At 42.7% G+C, this 19,989-nt stretch overlaps 2 protein-coding genes across 4 annotated transcripts; one reads left to right on the top strand and one right to left on the bottom strand.

Moving 5' to 3' along the window:
• Positions 1 to 79: 79 nt before the first annotated feature.
• On the bottom strand, positions 80 to 3,309 carry cfap157 (cilia and flagella associated protein 157). Its single transcript, XM_029160941.3, has 9 exons — positions 3,092 to 3,309; positions 2,275 to 2,546; positions 2,027 to 2,180; positions 1,647 to 1,914; positions 1,275 to 1,396; positions 954 to 1,104; positions 704 to 816; positions 392 to 541; positions 80 to 291 (listed from the first exon to the last, which is right to left on the bottom strand). Exons 1-9 carry the CDS (start codon positions 3,229 to 3,231, stop codon positions 213 to 215), a joined length of 1,449 nt encoding a protein of 482 aa, XP_029016774.1. The 5' UTR covers positions 3,232 to 3,309; the 3' UTR covers positions 80 to 212.
• A 1,408-nt stretch (positions 3,310 to 4,717) lies between these two features.
• On the top strand, positions 4,718 to 19,889 carry dmrt1 (doublesex and mab-3 related transcription factor 1). Of its 3 annotated transcripts, none has more exons than XM_055511314.1 (5): positions 4,718 to 5,196; positions 5,735 to 5,897; positions 7,252 to 7,409; positions 10,523 to 10,703; positions 16,138 to 19,253. In XM_055511314.1, exons 1-5 carry the CDS (start codon positions 4,783 to 4,785, stop codon positions 16,152 to 16,154), a joined length of 933 nt encoding a protein of 310 aa, XP_055367289.1. In that variant the 5' UTR covers positions 4,718 to 4,782; the 3' UTR covers positions 16,155 to 19,253. The 3 variants fall into 3 exon arrangements, with proteins under 3 accessions (XP_055367289.1, XP_029016777.1, XP_029016779.1); XM_029160944.3 differs by lacking the exon at positions 16,138 to 19,253 and adding an exon at positions 19,344 to 19,889 and having other exon boundaries at positions 4,730 to 5,196; XM_029160946.3 differs by lacking the exon at positions 16,138 to 19,253 and adding an exon at positions 19,344 to 19,889 and having other exon boundaries at positions 4,738 to 5,085.
• Positions 19,890 to 19,989: the final 100 nt, after the last annotated feature.

A 19,989-nucleotide genomic window follows, 5' to 3' on the forward strand; every position in this document is an offset into this window, starting at 1 on the left:
TTCTCCATTCCCCGAAGACATTAATGATGTGTCCTACAGTAACTTAATGTCAGAGAAGCAGTAATGAACTAAAACCAGATGATTTCACTTTTTCATTTTAATGAAGGTGAAGGTAAGTTCAACGTTGTGTTTAAAGGATATAGTGAACAGCTCCACTGCTGTGTTACTGGCTGTTCACCATATTACACTTTTAAACACTACGCTTGTTCATGTCATTTGAGTTTGGTGTCGAACCGTCCAGCGGCTGAATGCTTTGGGTTACAGGCGGTTGTCTTCTGACTGGACGGTTTCCTGAGGAAGAGCAGCAGAAACGGAAGGTAAAACATGTCACGAGGCTCTGCCCTAAAGGTCTTAAACATGACGACGCGGTTCTGACCCGTTCCTACCACACCTGTGCAGAGCCGTGGCCGTGCTGCCCGGCGCTGCTCCTGTTCTGGAGAGTCTGTGTTTGTGTGCAGGAGGCGGAACGAGGCCGAGGTCCCCGGGTCTGTAACGGGCCAGCTGGAACTGGACCCTCGAAGCTGGATCCAGATGTACTGTCCTGTCAGGACACAGGGGGAAGCAATTACAACTGTTTGGTTTACTTTCACTGGTGTAAATATCTTTTGTATATGTAGACACGGTGTGATCAGGCTTTTTGGGTGAAATCAGCCTCGTTCAGTTTGAAACGATGTTCTCAACGGCAGTATGACTGAGGGAGAACCTGGCGGCTGCAGGATCAGGGTTCTGCTCATCCTGAGTGGGTCCATTTAAGTCTAACAGCAGCTTCTGCATCACTTTCTTCCAGTGGACAGACTCCAGCTCAGCCGGTGCCTCCTGCAGAAAACACAGGCAACATCTGGGCTGAAGTCCTGGAAACATGCGTCTGCCTTCACTAATGAATGTGGTAAAGAGCCTGGTGTGAGCGCAGTGAGGCTCAGCGCACATTTATTACACCAGGACTCTAGTTTTACCATCAGAGCTTGTCTGAGAGTAACTGCTGCCTCCTGCAGGATGCTCTTCATCCTGCTACTCTTCCTCCTCTCCTTCTCTAGCTCCGCCTCCAGCCGATGCCCCTCAGCTTTGCTCTTACTGTGCAGGTCTGACAGCGCTGCCTGCTCCTGTCTGAAAACAGTGACATCAGGACAGCCAGCAGGAGTGAAGCCCACGGAGCAGATCAAGAGGTCTCTGGTTTAAATCCATGGAGTTTCCTCCATGCACATCAAACGTTGAGACATTATTTTTAAACATTACTACATGAATACTGTGCAGTTGCCAATAGACGTTTGAATGACCTGAGTGCTTCCATCTCAGCGAGGGTCTCCTTGTGTTTAGCTTGAACATGCTGAAGCTCGTGCCTGCTGTGTCTCTGCTCCTCCTGCATCTGCTGACACTTCTCTGTCAGCTGCTCCACCACCTGAGAAGATGAGGAGGATCAAGGTTTCAGGAAATTACGCTTTAACAAAAAAGACCTAGGGTCTGTTACGAAAGAAAAGGAAAAAATCTCATTTAGTCCATTTTGTATTTCTTGGCATAAATTTTAGTGACGATTACTTGAAGCGGTAACAAAATATAACAATCTCCCTCAGTGGAAATGAGCAGCTATTTCGTACAGGTCCCAGACATGGGGCACAGAGTGGAGCGTCGTTTGACCAGACGTCTCTTGCCTTCTTGTGGACGCAGCTCTGGCGAGACACCTCGCTCATCATCTTCTCCAGGAGCTCCACATCCAAGCGGAGCTGGTTCTTGCAGCCCTGCAGCGCAGAGTTTTTCTTCATCAGATTCTTCGCCAGCTCTGACATTTGGTTCAACTGGACCTTCAGCTCCGTGTTCTCCTGTAGAGCCATCCGGGTCGCCTCCGGAAGGTTCTGGTCCACCTGCTTCTGCACCTTTTCTGACATGGCTGCCATGTGGCTCTCCATCTCCTTCTCCAATCTTAGGTCATGGAACAGAAAAAGGGGAGAATATGATGTGGACTTCATTGATTTGCTGTATTTTACTGGCATTTAAATTGAATTTACTTAAATGATGTGATGGCACGATTCACCTCTTGTTTTCGAGCAGTGCTTTCATCTCCAGGTTGTGGATGTTGGTTTTGTGCTCGACCTCCTGCTGAGCCAGTTGGGTTTCCAAAGTCTCCACCTTGGCCATGAGCTGCTCCTTCTGCTGCTGAAACTCCTCCAGACCAGCCAGCCTGGCCTCTGTGAAGGCCGCAGAACACTGATTTTACTCTAATTCACAGTTTGGGGAGCAGAGAAACGCAGTGTTGATGCGCACTGTGCTGACGTGTCTCACCAAGGGTGTCCCTCTCCCCTGTGAGCTCCTCTATCTGGCCTTGGAGTTTCTGCATCAGCTGACTTTGCTGCAGCCGCACGGCGTCTCGGTCCCGATCAGCATCCTGCCGCTGCCTCTCCAGGCGTTCCGTCAGGACATCCACCTCATCCTCCTTCTCCAGCAGGGAGCGTTTGAGAAACTCCACAATGTCCTTCTTCTCCTTCTCAAGCGTGATGTACTGAGCTGTAAAATCTTTGCTGTGTGTCTCCAGGTCATCGCATTTCAGCTGATATCTGGTGGAGGACAATGTCTTTGAATGGTGCATTATACTGGAGTGGAGCAGACGTACATACGTACTGTACTACCAGACTATTTACAGGTTTGATTTTTAAAAACTGACTTCAAAATCAACAGTCTGACATCTCTAACATGTTTCCAGTGTGATGTCGGAAAACGTCTTTCATCTACCAGTAGATTTCTGTTCAACAATTAAGAAAAACGGTTGCTAATCTCGTCAACAATCTCGCCAGCAATGAAAAGTAACTTATCAGTGTTTAAAACAAATACAGTGGCTAAATATCCCTGACTGTTTTGAAGAAACGGACTGCATCTATTTAAGGAAGGTTTCTTCATAAAAATATACAAATACAATGGAAGCAGATGGACAAAGCCCACGACCCCCAAACACGTAGTTCTGAGAATCTCCCAAAAGCGAAGTCAAACTTAAAAGACAAGACATGAACCGTGCATTTTGTTTTTTTTTTCTAATACACAAACGCTGACTTTTGGTTTTAGTGGCGTTCACGTCCAACTGAAGTTAACACTAACGCAGCGTTACCTCTCCAGCTGCTCGTTCAAATATCTTATTTGAGTCAGGTACACGTCCTTCTCCTTGTCGGTGGCGGAGCTGTTGTCTGCAGCCGTGTCCTTTTCTTTGTCTTGTTTGTAGTCGTCCTTTTTATTCTTCTTTTTAGGCATTGTCAAAGTTTTGCTGAGGTTTACTGCGCCCAAAGCCAATGAAGCGACCAAACCGCGATGTTGCCAGGCAATGCTGCCTTCACGGGTCCTCGGAATTCTCCCCTTTTCCCTAAATTTCAAATAACCAATTCAAATCAGTTATTGATGCTTTTTATAATTATTTAATTCAATCATATGGTAAAAACCTATGTGTGAATTTGTGGTATCTGCTTCAAAATATTTTAATTGTTCTATTGGCCGTGTTCAAGTCTTTGGTTAATCAGATTTATTTTGTAAAAATTTACCTTCTAGGACACTTAACCATTTGTTACACATTCTGTACTTTTTCAGTGTAAAACTTTATTATCCTGCCAGATCTTACACATTATCTTTTAGGATGTAGCTTCTATGCAGCTTCTATTGACCGAAGAGGCGGAAGTAAGCCGTAATTTAGTCTCATTTGCAAATCAAATCTTTCATAGATATATTTTGGATATCTCATATATTACTGATAAAGCTGGTCTCTGTGGGCCCCTCAAAGTTCATGGACCCATAGCTTCCTGACAACCCCCACCCCCTCAAACGGCGCCCCTGCTTCTATGTGTAATAAATTTGGGTTCCCCAAAGCCATGGTCATTGATTATGATAATGATTTTAGATGCTGCTTCACTCTACAGTCTGATACTGTATGTGACTTGGAAAGGTCAGTCTAATAGAAATGTTGAATGTGCTAAACTACATATTTTATTATGGCATTATAATCATTATTACTGCACCTTATGCTACTGAGACTGTCTGCTTTCAGATACACTGGGGCCTGAGCCAATGAAGTGTAGCAGTTATTTACCTTGAGCGTGTGATTCAGCACCGTGTAGGCGCATGCTTTTTATTTGCAACGTTTCATGCCCTCCTCTATTTGACTGCAAGGATTTTAATTGGGTGCCTGTGTGTTTAGTCTCTCTCCACTCCCTAACTATAAATCCACCCAGCTCACTGACCGGCCTGTGTAAAGGTTAATTCAGTTGCAGCTCAGTCAAGCCTAGTAAATTAATGAGTGTGCATCCGACCACAATATATTAGGCATCATGATGTGCAGAGCTACAGAAAATGTATTTCAGTATGACACTCACATATTGCAATAAAGCGAATAGTTACAGTTATACTGAACACATTTCTTGTATGTTTAAAGTTTTGCAATCAAGAGAATTTGTTTTGCACATTTTATGTACGTCACAGATTCTCTACTGTGCATTGTCAACATTAGAAGCCTCTTAGAGACTCAAGAAATACTCACATTAATATGTTATAAGTTTTTCATCTGGGCAACATTTCATTCCATTAATTAAACAGTCCCTTTGGATAATAATTCCTTTAATGAGGGTCAGGTGCACTAGTATGTTCCTACTGTAGAGATTACTGTATCCTGAAAACTTGGCCCATCTCTCCTGAACACGTGTGAGTCTGAGTCGTGCCTCCATCCTCCCAGTTTCCCCCCCACGCTTCACTTTTCTTCCTGCTGTCTGATAAGTTTGTGAACTGAGAAGAAATCCCCACGAGCCGGGCAGCGCGTACATGTGCGCGCGTCCAGCCTTTAATCGGCCCAGTAACAGACACAGTAACTACAGTCGGACTGTGTCATCGTTGGGCTCGGCGGCCATGAGCAAAGACAAGCCGAGCGCGCAGGTACCGGAGAGCACCGGACCCCTATCCCCCCCCAACGGCCACAGAGCCCCGAGGACGCCCAAATGCTCCCGCTGCAGGAACCACGGCTACATGTCGCCCCTGAAGGGACACAAGCGCTTCTGCAGGTGGAGGGACTGTCAGTGCGTGAAGTGCAAGCTGATCGCCGAGCGGCAGCGCGTCATGGCGGCGCAGGTGAGCGCGGGTCGAGCCGAGGGCGGGAGGCTGCGACGCGGGTCCGAACGGGCCGGCGGGGCTGCGTCAGACGCGCGGCGCGGCGCCGTCTGTTTGGAAACACTTTTAATGGTGCTTATGTCGCTTGTATCCAGATTGGAAAACAAAGCCGTAGTTGTTGTTTATATTTAAAAATACGGTTAACGCCGTAGCGTTAGCTTAGTTAGACGGCTAGCAGTTAGCTTAAACTATAAACTGGCAGGTTGTTACTCTTAACGTCAGAGCCGAAAGTTTACAAAACCGCTCATGTTTTGAGTCGAACTTTACTTGTTTCCTTCAAGTTTCGTATTTATTTACTGATTTATTGCAACGTTGTTACTTTCACCTTTGTGAATTATGAGGTAAACTACTAAAAACTATTAGTTATTACCTGCAGTTATTCAGGTAACTAATCCTCAATTGCATTGATCATAGAATTAAAAAACTGCACAGAATTATTATTGTAATGTATAATTCTATACTATAATATTAATTCCTATAAAAGATTTTATATTTGTCAACTTGTTATAGATAATCAACATAAAACCTAAGCATATAAGTTTGTGGCAGGAGGACAGTCTGCAGATAAAGGGGATGTTGTGCTTTGGGCCCGTTCTCTCCTCTCCTCCAGGTTGCTTTGAGAAGGCAGCAGGCCCAGGAGGAAGAGCTCGGCATCTGTAGCCCAGTAGCTCTGTCTGGTCCCGAGGTTCTGGTAAAAAATGAAGTTATGGCAGACTGCCTGTTCCCTGTTGAGGGACGGAGCCCGACACCCACCACATCCTCTGCTGCTTCAGGTGAGCTGTCGCTCAGATGCTTACGTGCACCTTCCTCTAACGTGTGTATATGAATCCTAATGGTTTGTTGCCTTATCAAGATCTCCCAACCTTAATCAAAACCTAAGCTGCCTACTGAACACTGAGGCTCACAACTAATATAGCTGACAGTTGATTATTCTGTGCAAGTGAGTTATTGTAACCAAGTAACAGCTATTAATCGATACATGAGTCAAAATGTCTCGATCACAATCACAAAATAAAATGAGCCATAGAACGTGGCACATGAGACTCACTTATCCATGAAATGTCTGCAATAAACATTAAATATTGTGGAGCTGTTCCTTACTGCATACTGTATGCTAAATGCCAATAGTAATTAATAATTCTTAGGATTGCTACTGTACAACTATGAACAAAGCTTAAGTAATTATTTAATATTCATTTGTACCTAAAGGTTATTTTCTCTAAGGCAGCCTGGATTAAGTCTGTTGTTTTGCAGTCATTTTCTTACCAAACACAGTCCACAGGAAAAAATATTTTCTTGGCAAATATTATAAATGCAAGATATTTTCATTGGCAAATAAGTAATAACAGTTGCTATGTGGCAGTTTAGTGGGGAGACGTTCAGTGCTTGATTGTGGAGGCAGTAACTGATATCATGTATCTCCTCAGCCTGATAGCAAATAGGAGTGGGTACAAGCCTGTGGTCAAGGCTGCCAGTTAGTCCTCTGACTCAGCTTTGAACGTGTGAAAGGCTGAGCTTTGTGCCTCTGTCTTGGCAGCAGACAGAAAACGCATTGAAAGGAGTCAAGCACATTTTACTGATGACAAGAGTTTGAAGAGGGACCACAAACGTCATTCATTATCTGTGGCGTCAGTGATGCAGTGTCTTCATTGTTTAAGACCCAAAGATCACAGTCTGCTAGTGAAAAATTTGGCCTTGTTGATAAGGAAAGTACACCAGATAATAAGAAATGATGCTTTGATGGTCTCAATTGTCCTGGAAAGTTCAAGGCACATTTCTCTGTTGCACTGGTGTGTGATCAGGTCAGATTGATACAAAGTAAAGTCGCCTGCAGGTGGTGCTGCTGACAATAGTTTCAACTAGAGGGGTCATGAGGAAATTCTCTAAAAGTCTTGTTTGGTTTGTTAGTACTTTTTTCCTGTAGTAATACTAGAAAAATGATCTGAGCACTTAAACCTGACTAATATAATATGCAACATATTTGTTATTCTAGATTTCAGGTGTTTTCATAAAGTATATACTCAGGTATGTAGTTCAAACACCATAATGTTCAGGATGGTGTGAAAAGTGTCTTCAATCCTCACACATAAGCTTCTAAACTGATGTCTGTCCTGTGTTGTGGTCCAGGGGGTCGATCTGCATCATCCTCCAGTCCGTCATCAAGTGTCAGATCTCACTCTGAGGGCCCATCTGACGTGCTGCTGGAAACCTCCTATTATAACCTCTACCAGCCTTCACGCTACTCCAGCTACTACAGCAACCTTTACAACTACCAGCAGTACCAGGTGACGATCACCACACTATTCAAAGCCCTGTCTGTGGTGTAGTGGTGGGTGTTCTACTGCAGCGTACATGCGGACACAGCTCCAGTGTCACATGAAAGTTGTTGATGCCGGGCCCGCGTTCTGGTTGCCTGTGAAGGCTTGCTTAATGTAAGGAACTTCCACAGCAGGGGACGTGCGTGTGGGGCTTAAGCTGCTGTACTATGCATCTTAAAAAGCTATTCTTCTAATCTTTAAATTTAAAAATGAAAAAAAATTCTCACAGGCAAAGTCAGTGGCAATAATATATATATATATATATATATATATATATATATATATATATATATATATATATATATATATATATATATATATATATATGTATAATAGTTTGTATATATGTGTGTGTGTGTGTGTGTGTGTGTGTGTGTGTGTGTGTGTGTGTGTGTGTGTGTGTAAATATTTTATAAAAAATGTATATTATTCGTTATAATTTGTTATATAATGTTAGTTTTTATTCTTGTAGTCTTAAGAGATGCGTGGTGGTGTGTGCTTGAATTTATAGCATAATGTCATAGAGACGGTCCCTAACCACATACACACACGCTGTTTCCTTCACCTCTTGTATCAGTTGTCACTGCTCGTGCTTAAATGTATCTCTGTTGTGTCAGATGAAATAAGCGTCTGTAAATCAAATTCATAACTCTCCCGGGGTCTTTGATGAGATGGTTTGCTTTTTATGAAGAACGTTTGTCCACCCCCACTGCTCACTGTTCCCCCAGTAGCAACATCTAGTTTTGGGGTCACTGCCTCCACTGAACTGCCAACGCATAGCGCAGCCTGAATTGCAAAGGTTAATGGTATTGTCTGACGGTGGAGGAACAAACTGCTACGCCTCAGCGCTCAAAGGAGAAAGTGAACACATTAATGCTAATCAGTTAGCACTCTTTAGCATAATTTAGCCATCCTCCTTTGTGATTTATGATATTTTCAGTACAGTTGTCAGGTTGAGGGAGCTACGTGCTGTGGTTGGGTTTTATTCAAAATCAGGGAGGGTTTTTTTTTGGGGGGGGGGTGAGATGAATTTCAATGCAACAGACAGTTTGTAACTCATCATCTTCACAGGAAGCAGTTAAATAATAAATAAAATAATAAAAGCAGTTTTTATTCCTCAAATTAGAATGATCAATTTCTCCTTTACCTGCCCTAAACCCCACTTTTAAGAGGGCTCTATTGCGGTTGAGTATCTGCTCAAGTGATTATCCTTGAATTTTGTCAGTTCTGATTTTGTCTCTGTATCTGCCACTCATGGCTTTGGTCTTCCTGTAATTACCACAGTGAATGACTTTTAACAAGATGTCTAATTAAAATGTATGTAGATTGTTTAATTTCTGTCCCAAACAAAACTATACAACAAAACAAGGATGTTGAGATTTTATGAAGTTAACTGTACTGTACTGTAGGTTCTGAGCCCTTCTCACTACAACAAAACACAGTGGTTCTTATCAGTGTGAGGGCATCCACCTCCCTCTCTCCCGCTGTGCTCTCAGTGATGCTTGGCTGTCATGCAGGTGTGTGATGATAATAGAGGGGTGGTGTGGAACCTTCAGACAGGAGATGGTGCCAGATAAGAGGACAGGCCCAGTCAGGGAGGTAAAGAAGCCCCCCAGGAGCCAGCAACTTAGCCTAGGAGTTAATCCTTATACAGTATTTTTAATAAAGTTCATTAGTGAAAATAAGATACTTTTACCTTTCAGTATAATACATGTTATTGACCTAAATCCCACTATTAAATGTGTTTGTAACCCACAGTCCTAAATGAAAAGAAATTAATTCACTGCTATTTAGCAAATGTATGAGCAGATGTAGGTCTCCTCACTGAAGAGACTGCACTCTTTGACACTGATACTGACTGATACCCTGTTTCTGCTCAAATAGCTTCTTCCTGAGGAACTGTGGTGTTGTTTTAACTCGTACCAAAATACATTATGTGTTCCAGTCAAGTTATTGTCTTCACTTTGGCTTTTCTCTGTCAACTACTCGGTCAACATGCACACGTTGACAAAGAAGCAAATATTGCAGTGTGAGTACCAGCACTGCTAGAGCATCTTCTAATTCTAACTTCCCCATAACTGATTCACCCTCATTCACTGCATTAATATACAACACATCCTACAGTAGCTTTCATGGACTGGACCGTTAGTTAACTCTCAGAATGTGTCTGGACTCCTGTTAAAGTGGTTTATCAGCACAGAGTTTATACATTTAAAACCAATAATGTGGTTTCACATAGATTATGTATCTTATCTCATGCTAATGAACTACTGTACTGCATTTAGATTTTTTCCTAAATGGCAATACCTGCCTTTCCTGACCAACTTTGAGCAAGGCAGCTTTGTGTGTGTCTTGCAAACTGTAAGCTTAGTGCACAAGACTCCCGTCCAATCTCTGTTGTATTTTTCACGGCCTAATACAAGCCGAGTGTAGCTTAAATAACAGTTTATAAAGCTGTCGGAGAATTGATGGCGTGGACAATACGGGTGACGTATTACAGGCTGACAGAAATCAAATTCCATAAAAGTGAAATTGAAAACCCTCAGTGAGGCGGCCTTGCTGCTGAGTAGACAGCTCATTTCAAAGTTTTCACGGACTGGAGAAAGCCAGTGCTGAGCATTGCAGCCCATTTTAGGACAAACCAGGGACCTGTCAATAGAAACAATGCTAATTTTCTGTGACATGCTGTATAATATTGTATGTTTATTTCTTCCTGTCACCTTAACTTGCCAAAGTGTTGCCTGTAACTGATATTTAAGAGGACATGCAAATGTGGGTGAACACATATAACACCCTAAGTCTACAAAGTGAGTAGAGCATAGTAAGGAGCTAAATAATAAATGTCTATGTCCTGATTAGACATCGTTAGGAACGTTACAAACTCATTTGGCTTCATAATCTGCATGATGTCTGATGTTTTGTTTCTCTTAGACTTTGCTCTGCTCTTATTTCGTTTTTAGCCTTAACAGCATTAAGGTCATAAATGGGTTTAAGAAAGTCTCATGTTGCACCAGCATAATTTGGATGATTCATTTGTACATACATTTAATAATGTGTGTAACCCTGCCTGTGTTAAACAGATACCCCATGGTGATGGCCGCCTGTCAGGCCACAACATGTCTTCTCAGTATTGCATGCATTCTTACTACCCAGCGACCAGCTACCTGAGCCAAGGCCTGGGGTCCTCCTCCTGTGTGCCACAGCTCTTCAGCCTGGATGACAACAACAGCAACAACAACTGCTCTGAGAACATGGCAACCTGTGAGTAACAAGGACACACACTCTGCTTAGGCCCAAGTTTTACCCAGACTCGATTAACAGTATACTTATGAACACTGAAGGGAGGACTTCACTCAACTTGAGTGCTATAAAATCCCCGGATTAAAATTGTTTAAAGTTGAACTTTTTTTTTTACATACAAGTGTCACTTTTTTCATTAGAAATTACTGGAATACAGTCACACCTGGATTTACTGCCTTTCTTTGTACCTGTGAATGTGGGTTTATCAGATTGTTTTATTGTTTATGTTCAGGAAAGCATTTCTAGAACAGCAAAGCATGCATGTCAAGTACATGATGGGAGATAAGAGTAAATGATACTGGGCTAACTGGCATGCCTGCTCCAACATTACTGGCATTTACTCGCTGGTTTTCCTGCTGAATACACTTCCTACGTTGTTGTCTCGTAAGATCTTTACGCTTGTGCGTACTGCCTCTTAGCTGTGCTTCATGTCCTAAACCGGTGGACCTATTTTTCTCGTACGATGTTCAGTTTATGCTGTCTTTGTACAGCCAGTGTACACAGCAACCACAACAATTATACCACTGACAGATGACATGAATACAATTATTTTTCCTGCTACAGTGACACCTGTCAAATTCTCAGCTGAGAGAATTTTCTATTATTTTTTAATATTTGTTTGTAAAATTATAATAATAAATAAACACTGACAAATACTGACAATTCAAATTACAAACAAAACTACAAATATTTTCTTTTAAGCAAGTATAACATGTTGGTTTATTATCCTATTTTCATCATCTTTATTCATTATTAAGTGCATTATTAGTCCAACATCAACGTCCTCCTTTTTAAGAAAGAACCCATGTGACACCACCATATAACTTAAACACCCCCACGTGGCCCCTCGTACCTGTATTTGTTTATGACTTTCACCTGTCCGTTTCCTGTAAGGGCTCCCTGTCAGCCTCCTGCCGTGAACGGCCATGCTCCATTACAAGATAACAACTCTCCCAGCAGGTGGTCCCACATTTGGTGGTGGTACAGACTTCTGTACCCGAGAAACAAACCTCAACAGTTTACTTGTGTCAGATCTTGTTGTTATTTATTTGTTCATAAAACTGGACTGGGAGATATTATTATTATTATTATTATTATTATTATTTCAGGAAAAAAAGAATCTGAAAAAAAATTATGTGTATTTTTATCTTCATTCTGTCAAATGTTTTATAAAGTAGGAACACAGATGCCGTCCTCCCACTACATATATAATCTAGTAAAGTCTCCTACAGGATGCCTATATGCACAGCACAATGAAGGTGTTGGAGATGCTTTTTGACCCTGACTCCGGTCACACACTGTCAAATGCTGTCCGCCTCCCACAGAGTGAAGGGGAAGCTACGTGCTGTATGTGTCTTTTTAGTTGTCGCTGTTTCCAGGATGCGTGTGAACCCTCTGTGGTTTCCATGTGGCCTTGGTGGTGCTCCAGTGGTCGTGCGTATCTTATCAGGTGGGGCCCAGCAGCGCGGTGAAGAGCTTGTTGTTGTCTCATAATAATTCTGTTTTATGTAATGTGACTGCAGACTTGTTTCTTCTGTTTGGAGAAGACTCTTGGCTCTTTTTGTCTTTGTAACAAATCCGTCTCACCTGAGCTTCTTCAAAGTTCATCTAAACTTGAACTTTCTACTTTTGTCTTAATGCCTGAATAAATGAATCCACAGAATAACGAATAATGAATATCATTCGGAGATAAATCCTTTTATTTCTTCTTTCTAAATGTTTCACTTCAGACAAGCTGTGCTCTGGATCTGTCTACACGGTGGAAACGGCTGTGTGCTCTGCGGCGACTCCCCCCCCCCCCCCCCCCCCCCCCCACCTTCTACCGGGCTGCCATGCAGTGCCCTGTCAGATTTATCTCCTCCCAGGATAGGGCTAATCACTTGGCCAAATACAGAGATCCGAATAACCTTCAGGAGTGCCACGCTGTCCTTTCCTCTCCTCGCATCCCCTCCCCTCCTTCCTCCCCTCCCTGCCCTCCCCCTTCGCAGGCCCTGCTGTCTCCGCAAAATTGCCTTCTGGAGTTAGTGAGCGGGAACAGTTAAGATTTACAAACAATGATGAAGCTTGTCAGGCGTCTTTCTCCATCCGTCACGGCGGCCGGGCGGAGCTGTGGGGAGAGCCGTCCCGGTGTTCTTCATAAAAGCCAGCTCTCTGTGAAATACGCCCCCGGCCGGCCTGTTTACTGCCCCGCACTCGTCAGCAGCCCCGCTGCCGTAAATCGCAGAGTGGGAGGTGACAGTGCAGTCCATCAACCTCCCACCCCACCTCGCTGCCCTCCCAACATCTCACCTCACGCTGCACCCCCCAACCCTTCATATTTCCACACGCAGAGACACACACTCAGTGTGTTTCTGCACATATACGCGCCCTGTCTTTCAGCGTCTAAGCCGCGAGGCTCAGATGAGCTGCCCCAAAAGACTTATGGCTGCCTAAGTCTTACAGGAGACAGCCTCAGACCCAGGGTGTCGGTGTTTACGCGCTTTCTCTTTTGTCCTTGTCTGGACTTTTTCAGAATTCACAGCTGCTCAAAGTTTGCTAGCTGTTAGTCAGTGCTGCAACTCACGTCTTACTTCTTTTGAAAACAAGATTTATACTGAAGTCAGAAGCTAGAATCGAGCGTTGCTGTGCTGGCTTTACATTTGTCTGCTTTGTTATATTGGTGTCAGCACAGAGCGTACAGTAATTTAAATGCAAATCAGATTGTTGAAGTATTGCAGATGTTAATCCTGCTAATCGATAGACCTGTGTGAGCCCATTAAGTTAGAAATCCATTACTATCTTTCTAGATGATATTCTTATCGATTTTCCTGCCTTAATCCATACTGTACTGTACAACAAAGTGAGTTACTGCGTATAAAGTCTGTCGTTTCAGGTTCTCTGTCCTCTGGGTAAATAAGCTGAAAAAAGGGAGAGACTGGCATCAGTAAGTTTCTTTGTTTCGCGTGTAAAATGGGCTTTACCTGCTTTAAGGTCGGATTACTTCACACTTTACACCCACACAAACGCTACACACTTGTGGCCACACTGCCGTCGGAAAGGCCTCTCACTCTTCTGGATGTATTAAATGCAACAAAGCAGTATGTCCAACCAAAGAGGAAGTTCTTTCCTTGGTCCTGACGTGTGGAGAACGTCTCTCAGCTCAGCCTCCACTGTGTTGATTTACAGACACGAGGAAGGAACAGTAAGATCATTTGTGTGTTTAGCGTCGTTGAGCATTGCTAAGTTCTTCATCTGTGTCTACACAGTCATTTCTGACTGCACTGAATTAATTTACATATCTGTATTAAGCTTTGCTCTGATAATAAACACCATTCACCTAAACTCTTCAAAGGCCAGTAAGATGAGAAACCTCAGAGAATATGCAGCTGCTGGGATTCTTCTTTGTACGATGAGTTTAATTGAGTCTGTAAAGAAGAGTTATCAGAGCAGCCAAGTGACCCTGCCGGGCTCTGACTGAGAAGTCTGTGTGGCCTGTCAGGTTGTTTTACCCACCCTGCTGTGCGGCTAAGTGCCCTCATAGCCTCTGGATGGACTAAATACCGGTGTAATTGTCTGCTCAGGGCACACGCACTGTTGTAATGTGTTGTACAACACAACTATTAACACAAGCCTGGGGCAGTGGAGACATTAAATGGCCAGGCTGTGTAGTTTATGTCCTCTTGCCTCTCTCTATTTCTCTATCACACACTGCCTGGCTTTGAGGGTGTGTGGTGGCTATGTTGGGTTCTTTTAATGCTTTATCTTATGTACAGTAGTATATTATTTAATACTTTATAATATTGCCATTAAGGATAGTCATGATTTCTTTTTTCTACTGCTCCAGGTTGCTCCAACCCCCTATTCATTGAAATATGGACTTCATATTTCCAAAGTAGTTTAATAGATATCATAGCTGATGACCTGTATGAGCCATTAGATGGCCTTCAACAGCATATATGTATGCATAACCTTAACACGTTAATCTACATACACTGTATGGATACTGGTCTCACATCTGTCCACTACTGTACATGGCGTGGGCGTTTCCCTAGTTAAACAAGCTTGGTTAGTTCCTAATCATGCTCTCGTAGTCACTTTCTTGTGTTTTATGCAGCAGTAGCTCTGCGTGAGTTGACAAATGACGGCACCTTGGCAGCGTTCTGCAACAGCTGAACGCCTTGCATAAACACATCTGGCAGCTTTAGCACCCACAAGAAGCGTCCTCCGCTCCATAGCAATATATTTCACTCTTCCTGTGTCCTTTACTTTGGCATTTTTCTTACGCTGTCGACTCGCAATGAATCTCTTAAACGTTTAAAACGTAATGATAGAAAAGCCCTGCAAATATTGATCGGCTTCCTCACCTCATTATTGCATATCCATAACTTCTTGACGGGCCACGTCAAAAAGCCCAACGATAGATTGACAGGCCATTTTGTGAGTTGATGGGGCACAGTAGCCAAGATGGAGATTTAGCATAGGGACGAGCGCCGCGTCACGCCTCCTCGGCAGTCATCTTCACCGGGGACAGATTGGTTAACAATGCAGGAGCAAAGGTTCCTCTCTGCTTAATTAGCCTTTGACCTCAACACTGATGCCTTCTGTCAACCTACGCTGGGCCTCCACTCTCTTCACCCTTGCAAACCAGTAATGAGTATTTAAGTGTTTTCTGACCCTTGGTAATGGCTGCATAAGAGACTGCATCCCTGTGAACTGTTGTCTACGCGGCTCCTCGCTGGGTGGATGAGATGAGAAATATGGGGAAGATTTAAGGGCACAAACTGTAAAATAAATTGTCCTCATTCGTGTTAATGCAGGAGCTATTATTTGACTCTTTATTCTGTTCGCTGATTAAGGTGTTTGATGTGGCTTGAAATTAGTCGTAGCTCAGGCTCCACTTGGAGGTGGTCACAGTTCACTTCAGGCACTTGTGGCAGTTTCTTCTACCAACTGAGTCATTAGGTTTGCTTTTTGCTGTAGTGAGTAATCAATTGAGTGAAACTGACAGTTTGGTTGTAGAACAGTGTTTAAAGGTGCAGACATCAGTTGCATTTCTCTCATTGTGTTAACACATTTTGTGTAAATTTAAAAAATGGAGCTGGGTGTGTTTATTTGAGCAGGTCTATTGCTTCTACTGTCTGTATTATGTAAAACCAATTCATATGTCATTCAATTTAGTTGCCATGTTTACTTGTTTTGAGTTTGGTTACGTGTTCAGTGAGTTCACTTGCAGCGTCCACATCATAGATGACTGTCTGAATTAACATTCATCCAAATTAGAGGTCACGTGAGTGATTTGAATCTAGGGGTGAAGGTCTGCGGGGTGAACGCCAGCTGAGTGGCTTGATCCGACACTCTTCAGCACTCACTATTTAAAGCCTGCCTGCTTTTTGACTGTGTTTTCCGGGCCATTAAGTCCTGCTGCTGGCCTGATGATGAGGAGCCAGACGCCCATATCGTTTCCTCAGAGGGCGGCGTCCATCTCTACAAGGTTTGTCCCCAGTTGGACACACATGGGACCCTTTCAAACTGGCCGGGGCTAGTTTTTTAGACACAGCTCGTATCCTTTTAATGGGAGCTATTCAATCCCAAGCCAACCTTGTCATGTGACAGGCAACTCTTCATTCTGAAGATTGAATTTTTGTTCCCATGGTAATGGCCTCCACTAAGCCCCTGTCCCTGGACAGCACGGAGACATTCAGGAAGTTATCTGTTTAATCTGTGCTTCCAGGTTGTCTCATTGTTTGACTCAACATCCATCCATCCATCCATTTTCTTAACCGCTTACTCCCTAGTGCGGGGTCACGGGGGTGCTGGAGCCTATCCCAGCTGGCTACGGGCGAGAGGCAGGGTACACCCTGGACGGGTCGCCAGTCCATCGCAGGGCAACACATAGACAGACAACCATTCACTCACACACTCACACGACTCAACATTTAATTACTAAAAGTGAAAACATGATGCAGGTGGCTGTATTTAGATGGGGGTTCTGCTTCATCATAGGGAGTTTGGATAAGTCATTGCAACAATCTCAGGATCACAGTACAAGAAGAAACGCTTTGTGTAATTATTGCTCCTGTAACCTTCAAACAGCAACTCCATATTTTTATATTTACATACATTCTCACAATAGTGGATGTACTGTAGTTGTACAGCAAATTGAAAAATATAGTATCATTCTGCCTAATGGAACTTTATGCACTACAGAGAATAGTGTGCGTATGTGCGTGTGTGTTTACTTTAGTGTAATCTACCCCCATGACCCTTGTGTACAGTGGATGAGTGCTGAGTATGAAGCCCACAGAGCTTATCCCTGGTGGATCAGCCTGAATTACCATTGCCTCTCACATCTGGGCTTTTGTTCTCCTTTTTTGGCAGCAGCAGAAATGATTGCACCTTCATTCACTCCCTCCCTCTCTTAACAAGACAAGTGGGAGGTTAAGAAAGCTTCCTTTTGTTATTCCACACAAAAGCTGTTTAACACTTTGGAAATCTTATATATAGTACTGAGTGACTGGGAAATGGGCAAAAGTTCATAGTGGAGTAGAAACTCTTTCTACTGACGGAAAAAGTCTTCTTTGTTCCAAGCAAATTTTTGAATAAAGTCTAAAACATAAATCTGGACAATGCATAAAACCACCAGCTTCAGCACAGATGCATAAAGTGGTTCAGTGGTTGGAACTGATGCCTGACAGCCAGAAGGACCTGGCTTCCTCCCACTGTGCAAACACATGCGCCCAGGTTTAGTGGAGGCGCCCACACGTGAGCGGTTGTTTGTCTCTATGTGGCCGCCTGTCGCCCAGTGACGGGTGGGAGGGGCTCCAGCAAAGCGGCCAGGATGAGCGAGTGTGGAGAAACACCACAGTATCATCTGACCGCTGGAACCAAAAAAACGATGTCAGCAGTGTTTCACTATGTCACAATGTGAGGGAATTAGAAAACATATAATATAATATAATATAATATAATATAATATAATATAATATAATATAATATAATATAATATAATATAATATAATATAATATGATATAATATAATATAATATAATATAATATAATATAATATAATATAATATAATATAATATAATATAATATAATATAACCAAAGGTAAATATATAACCAAGTGATCTGCTGATTTCTGTATTTTGTCTTTTTTTCTCTAAACTTGTTGTCTTGTTCAAGCAAAGTCTACTTCTAATTAGTCGTTTATTTCAGTTGTCTTGAAAGTTTTCCACCTTATTCTCTTCATTTTACAAAGGGTGCATTTTTAAACAAACTGCTAAACTAATTCAGTGCATTTAAATAAATTCCATTCAATTGGCAATAAAATCCTAATTGTTTCATTAGCTGCAGTCAGGTGCTTGACTGCTAATTGAGAACAAGACTTTGTGCTGTTTCAGACATTAATCTGTATTAAACAGCAGACGACGGACGATGCTGCAGGGAGCATGTGTCGTGATTTAACATCCTCAGTGAAACTAACACGTCCACTTGCTTCAGCCTTTAATTACATCATAGATTTCCTGCTGATGAACGGGGAGAATTAACAGTGAACGGGCTAATTCACAGCCCCCCTCCCTCGTGCTGTTATTGCTGTAGACCACAGAGGGATAAAAAAGAACAGGCTGCACTTAGCTACACAAACATTAGTATTAACGATTGGGCTGCCAGTGTGGATATGGTGACAAACTGCAGATGGGCAAAAATTGGAGTCAGAAACCAATCAGGAAGTTAATGAGGAGAAAAATGACTCCTCTTCTCTCCTCCCACCACTGATGAGAGAGAGAGAGAGAGAGAGAGAGAGAGAGAAGTCAGGGGACTCTGGGCAACACTGTACATGTTACTGTTATTCAGATTATGAAGTGACAGATTATTTGTGTCTACAACTGATGACGCAGGTGCCTGAAGGTGGGCTCAACTCTGAGGAGCTGATTTAGATGAGCGTGAACGGCTGTAGCCCCAGTGTTGGGTAACCTGTTAGCTGTGACAGAGCTAATGCTGTGGTTTGTGTTTAGTCTTCCCTTCTTTTTGTTGAATGATTCAATTTGCTGTAAATCCTGAGCTTTGCTAAGAATCATTTTAACTTGCGGTCATATTTTTATACGCCGCCCACATAGAGGATCATTTATATCAGTGCTGATGATATAACTCTGCTGTTTTGTCTCTCACTAGTATTTCTCTTCCCCGTTTTATTTACTCGCCTTACAATAGGAAGACATTTTTATTTTATGCGGGAGCTGTACCATCTGCCTACACAAGGTAATATATGCAGTATCATTTATATAAATCTGAGCCTTTATTTCTACACATCAATGGTTGGAGAGCAAACTCTTGACACATTCTCATCCAAGTTGCTCCAACCTGGCAAGCACCAACAGCTGTCCTTTGTTCTAACTACATCATAGAACCACAGTGTTGGCAAGATCAGACTTGAAGACACAGATTTGTCTGAGAGACTTGTAGCCGATTGTGGTCCCAAATATTAAAACATGTGACTGAAATGTTTCTTTAAACCATAAACCAAGAAGTTTAGAAAAGATACATTTCCACAATAAATGAGAAGTATATTGTTTCTGTATATTTGTGTTTTACTGTGCCTGATTCCGCCTCATCTCCGCAGCCTTCGCACCCATCTCCACTGGGCACGACTCCACCATGACCTGCAGGTCCTCCAGCTCGCTGCTTCACGCTGACGCCAAGGCCCAGTGTGAAGCCAGTAATGAGGCGGCCAACTTCACCGTCAACTCCATCATCGACTGTGACAGCACCAAGTGAACAAGCAAAGTATGAGGGTTAAAGCACTGGCAACACGAGTTCCTAAAGCGGTTCCACAGTTCACTGACTAGTTTTGTTATTGTAGGTTGTTCGCTTCTGTTTCTATTAAACCAATTAATGAAAACATTATGTTGAAATTTATTCTATTCTATTTTACTGACAACAGTTAATCCATTCATTTAGTTAGTTGATTTATTGGTAACATTCAAACCACTAGATAAAGTGCAGAGAACGTTGTGATTGTTCGCGGTACCAAAAAAGTGTTTAAATGTAGTTTGACTGTTTTTCTATGGTAAACTTTGACTTTTCCAAAGCAGTATTTGTAAATGTGTAAATGCCTGATGTGAGCAGCTTTGTGTCACTTAAATACCAATAAACAGGTTCTTTTTTGCTTGCTGGTCTGTTTTTCATGCATGTTCAGAGAAAGGAGAATAACCTGTTCAATGTTTACTGGCAGAACTGATCACAACAAACCAATGTGGTCTTTAGGT

Source organism: Betta splendens, chromosome 9, assembly GCF_900634795.4.
Source record: "Betta splendens chromosome 9, fBetSpl5.4, whole genome shotgun sequence".
Classification (NCBI taxonomy): domain Eukaryota; kingdom Metazoa; phylum Chordata; class Actinopteri; order Anabantiformes; family Osphronemidae; genus Betta; species Betta splendens.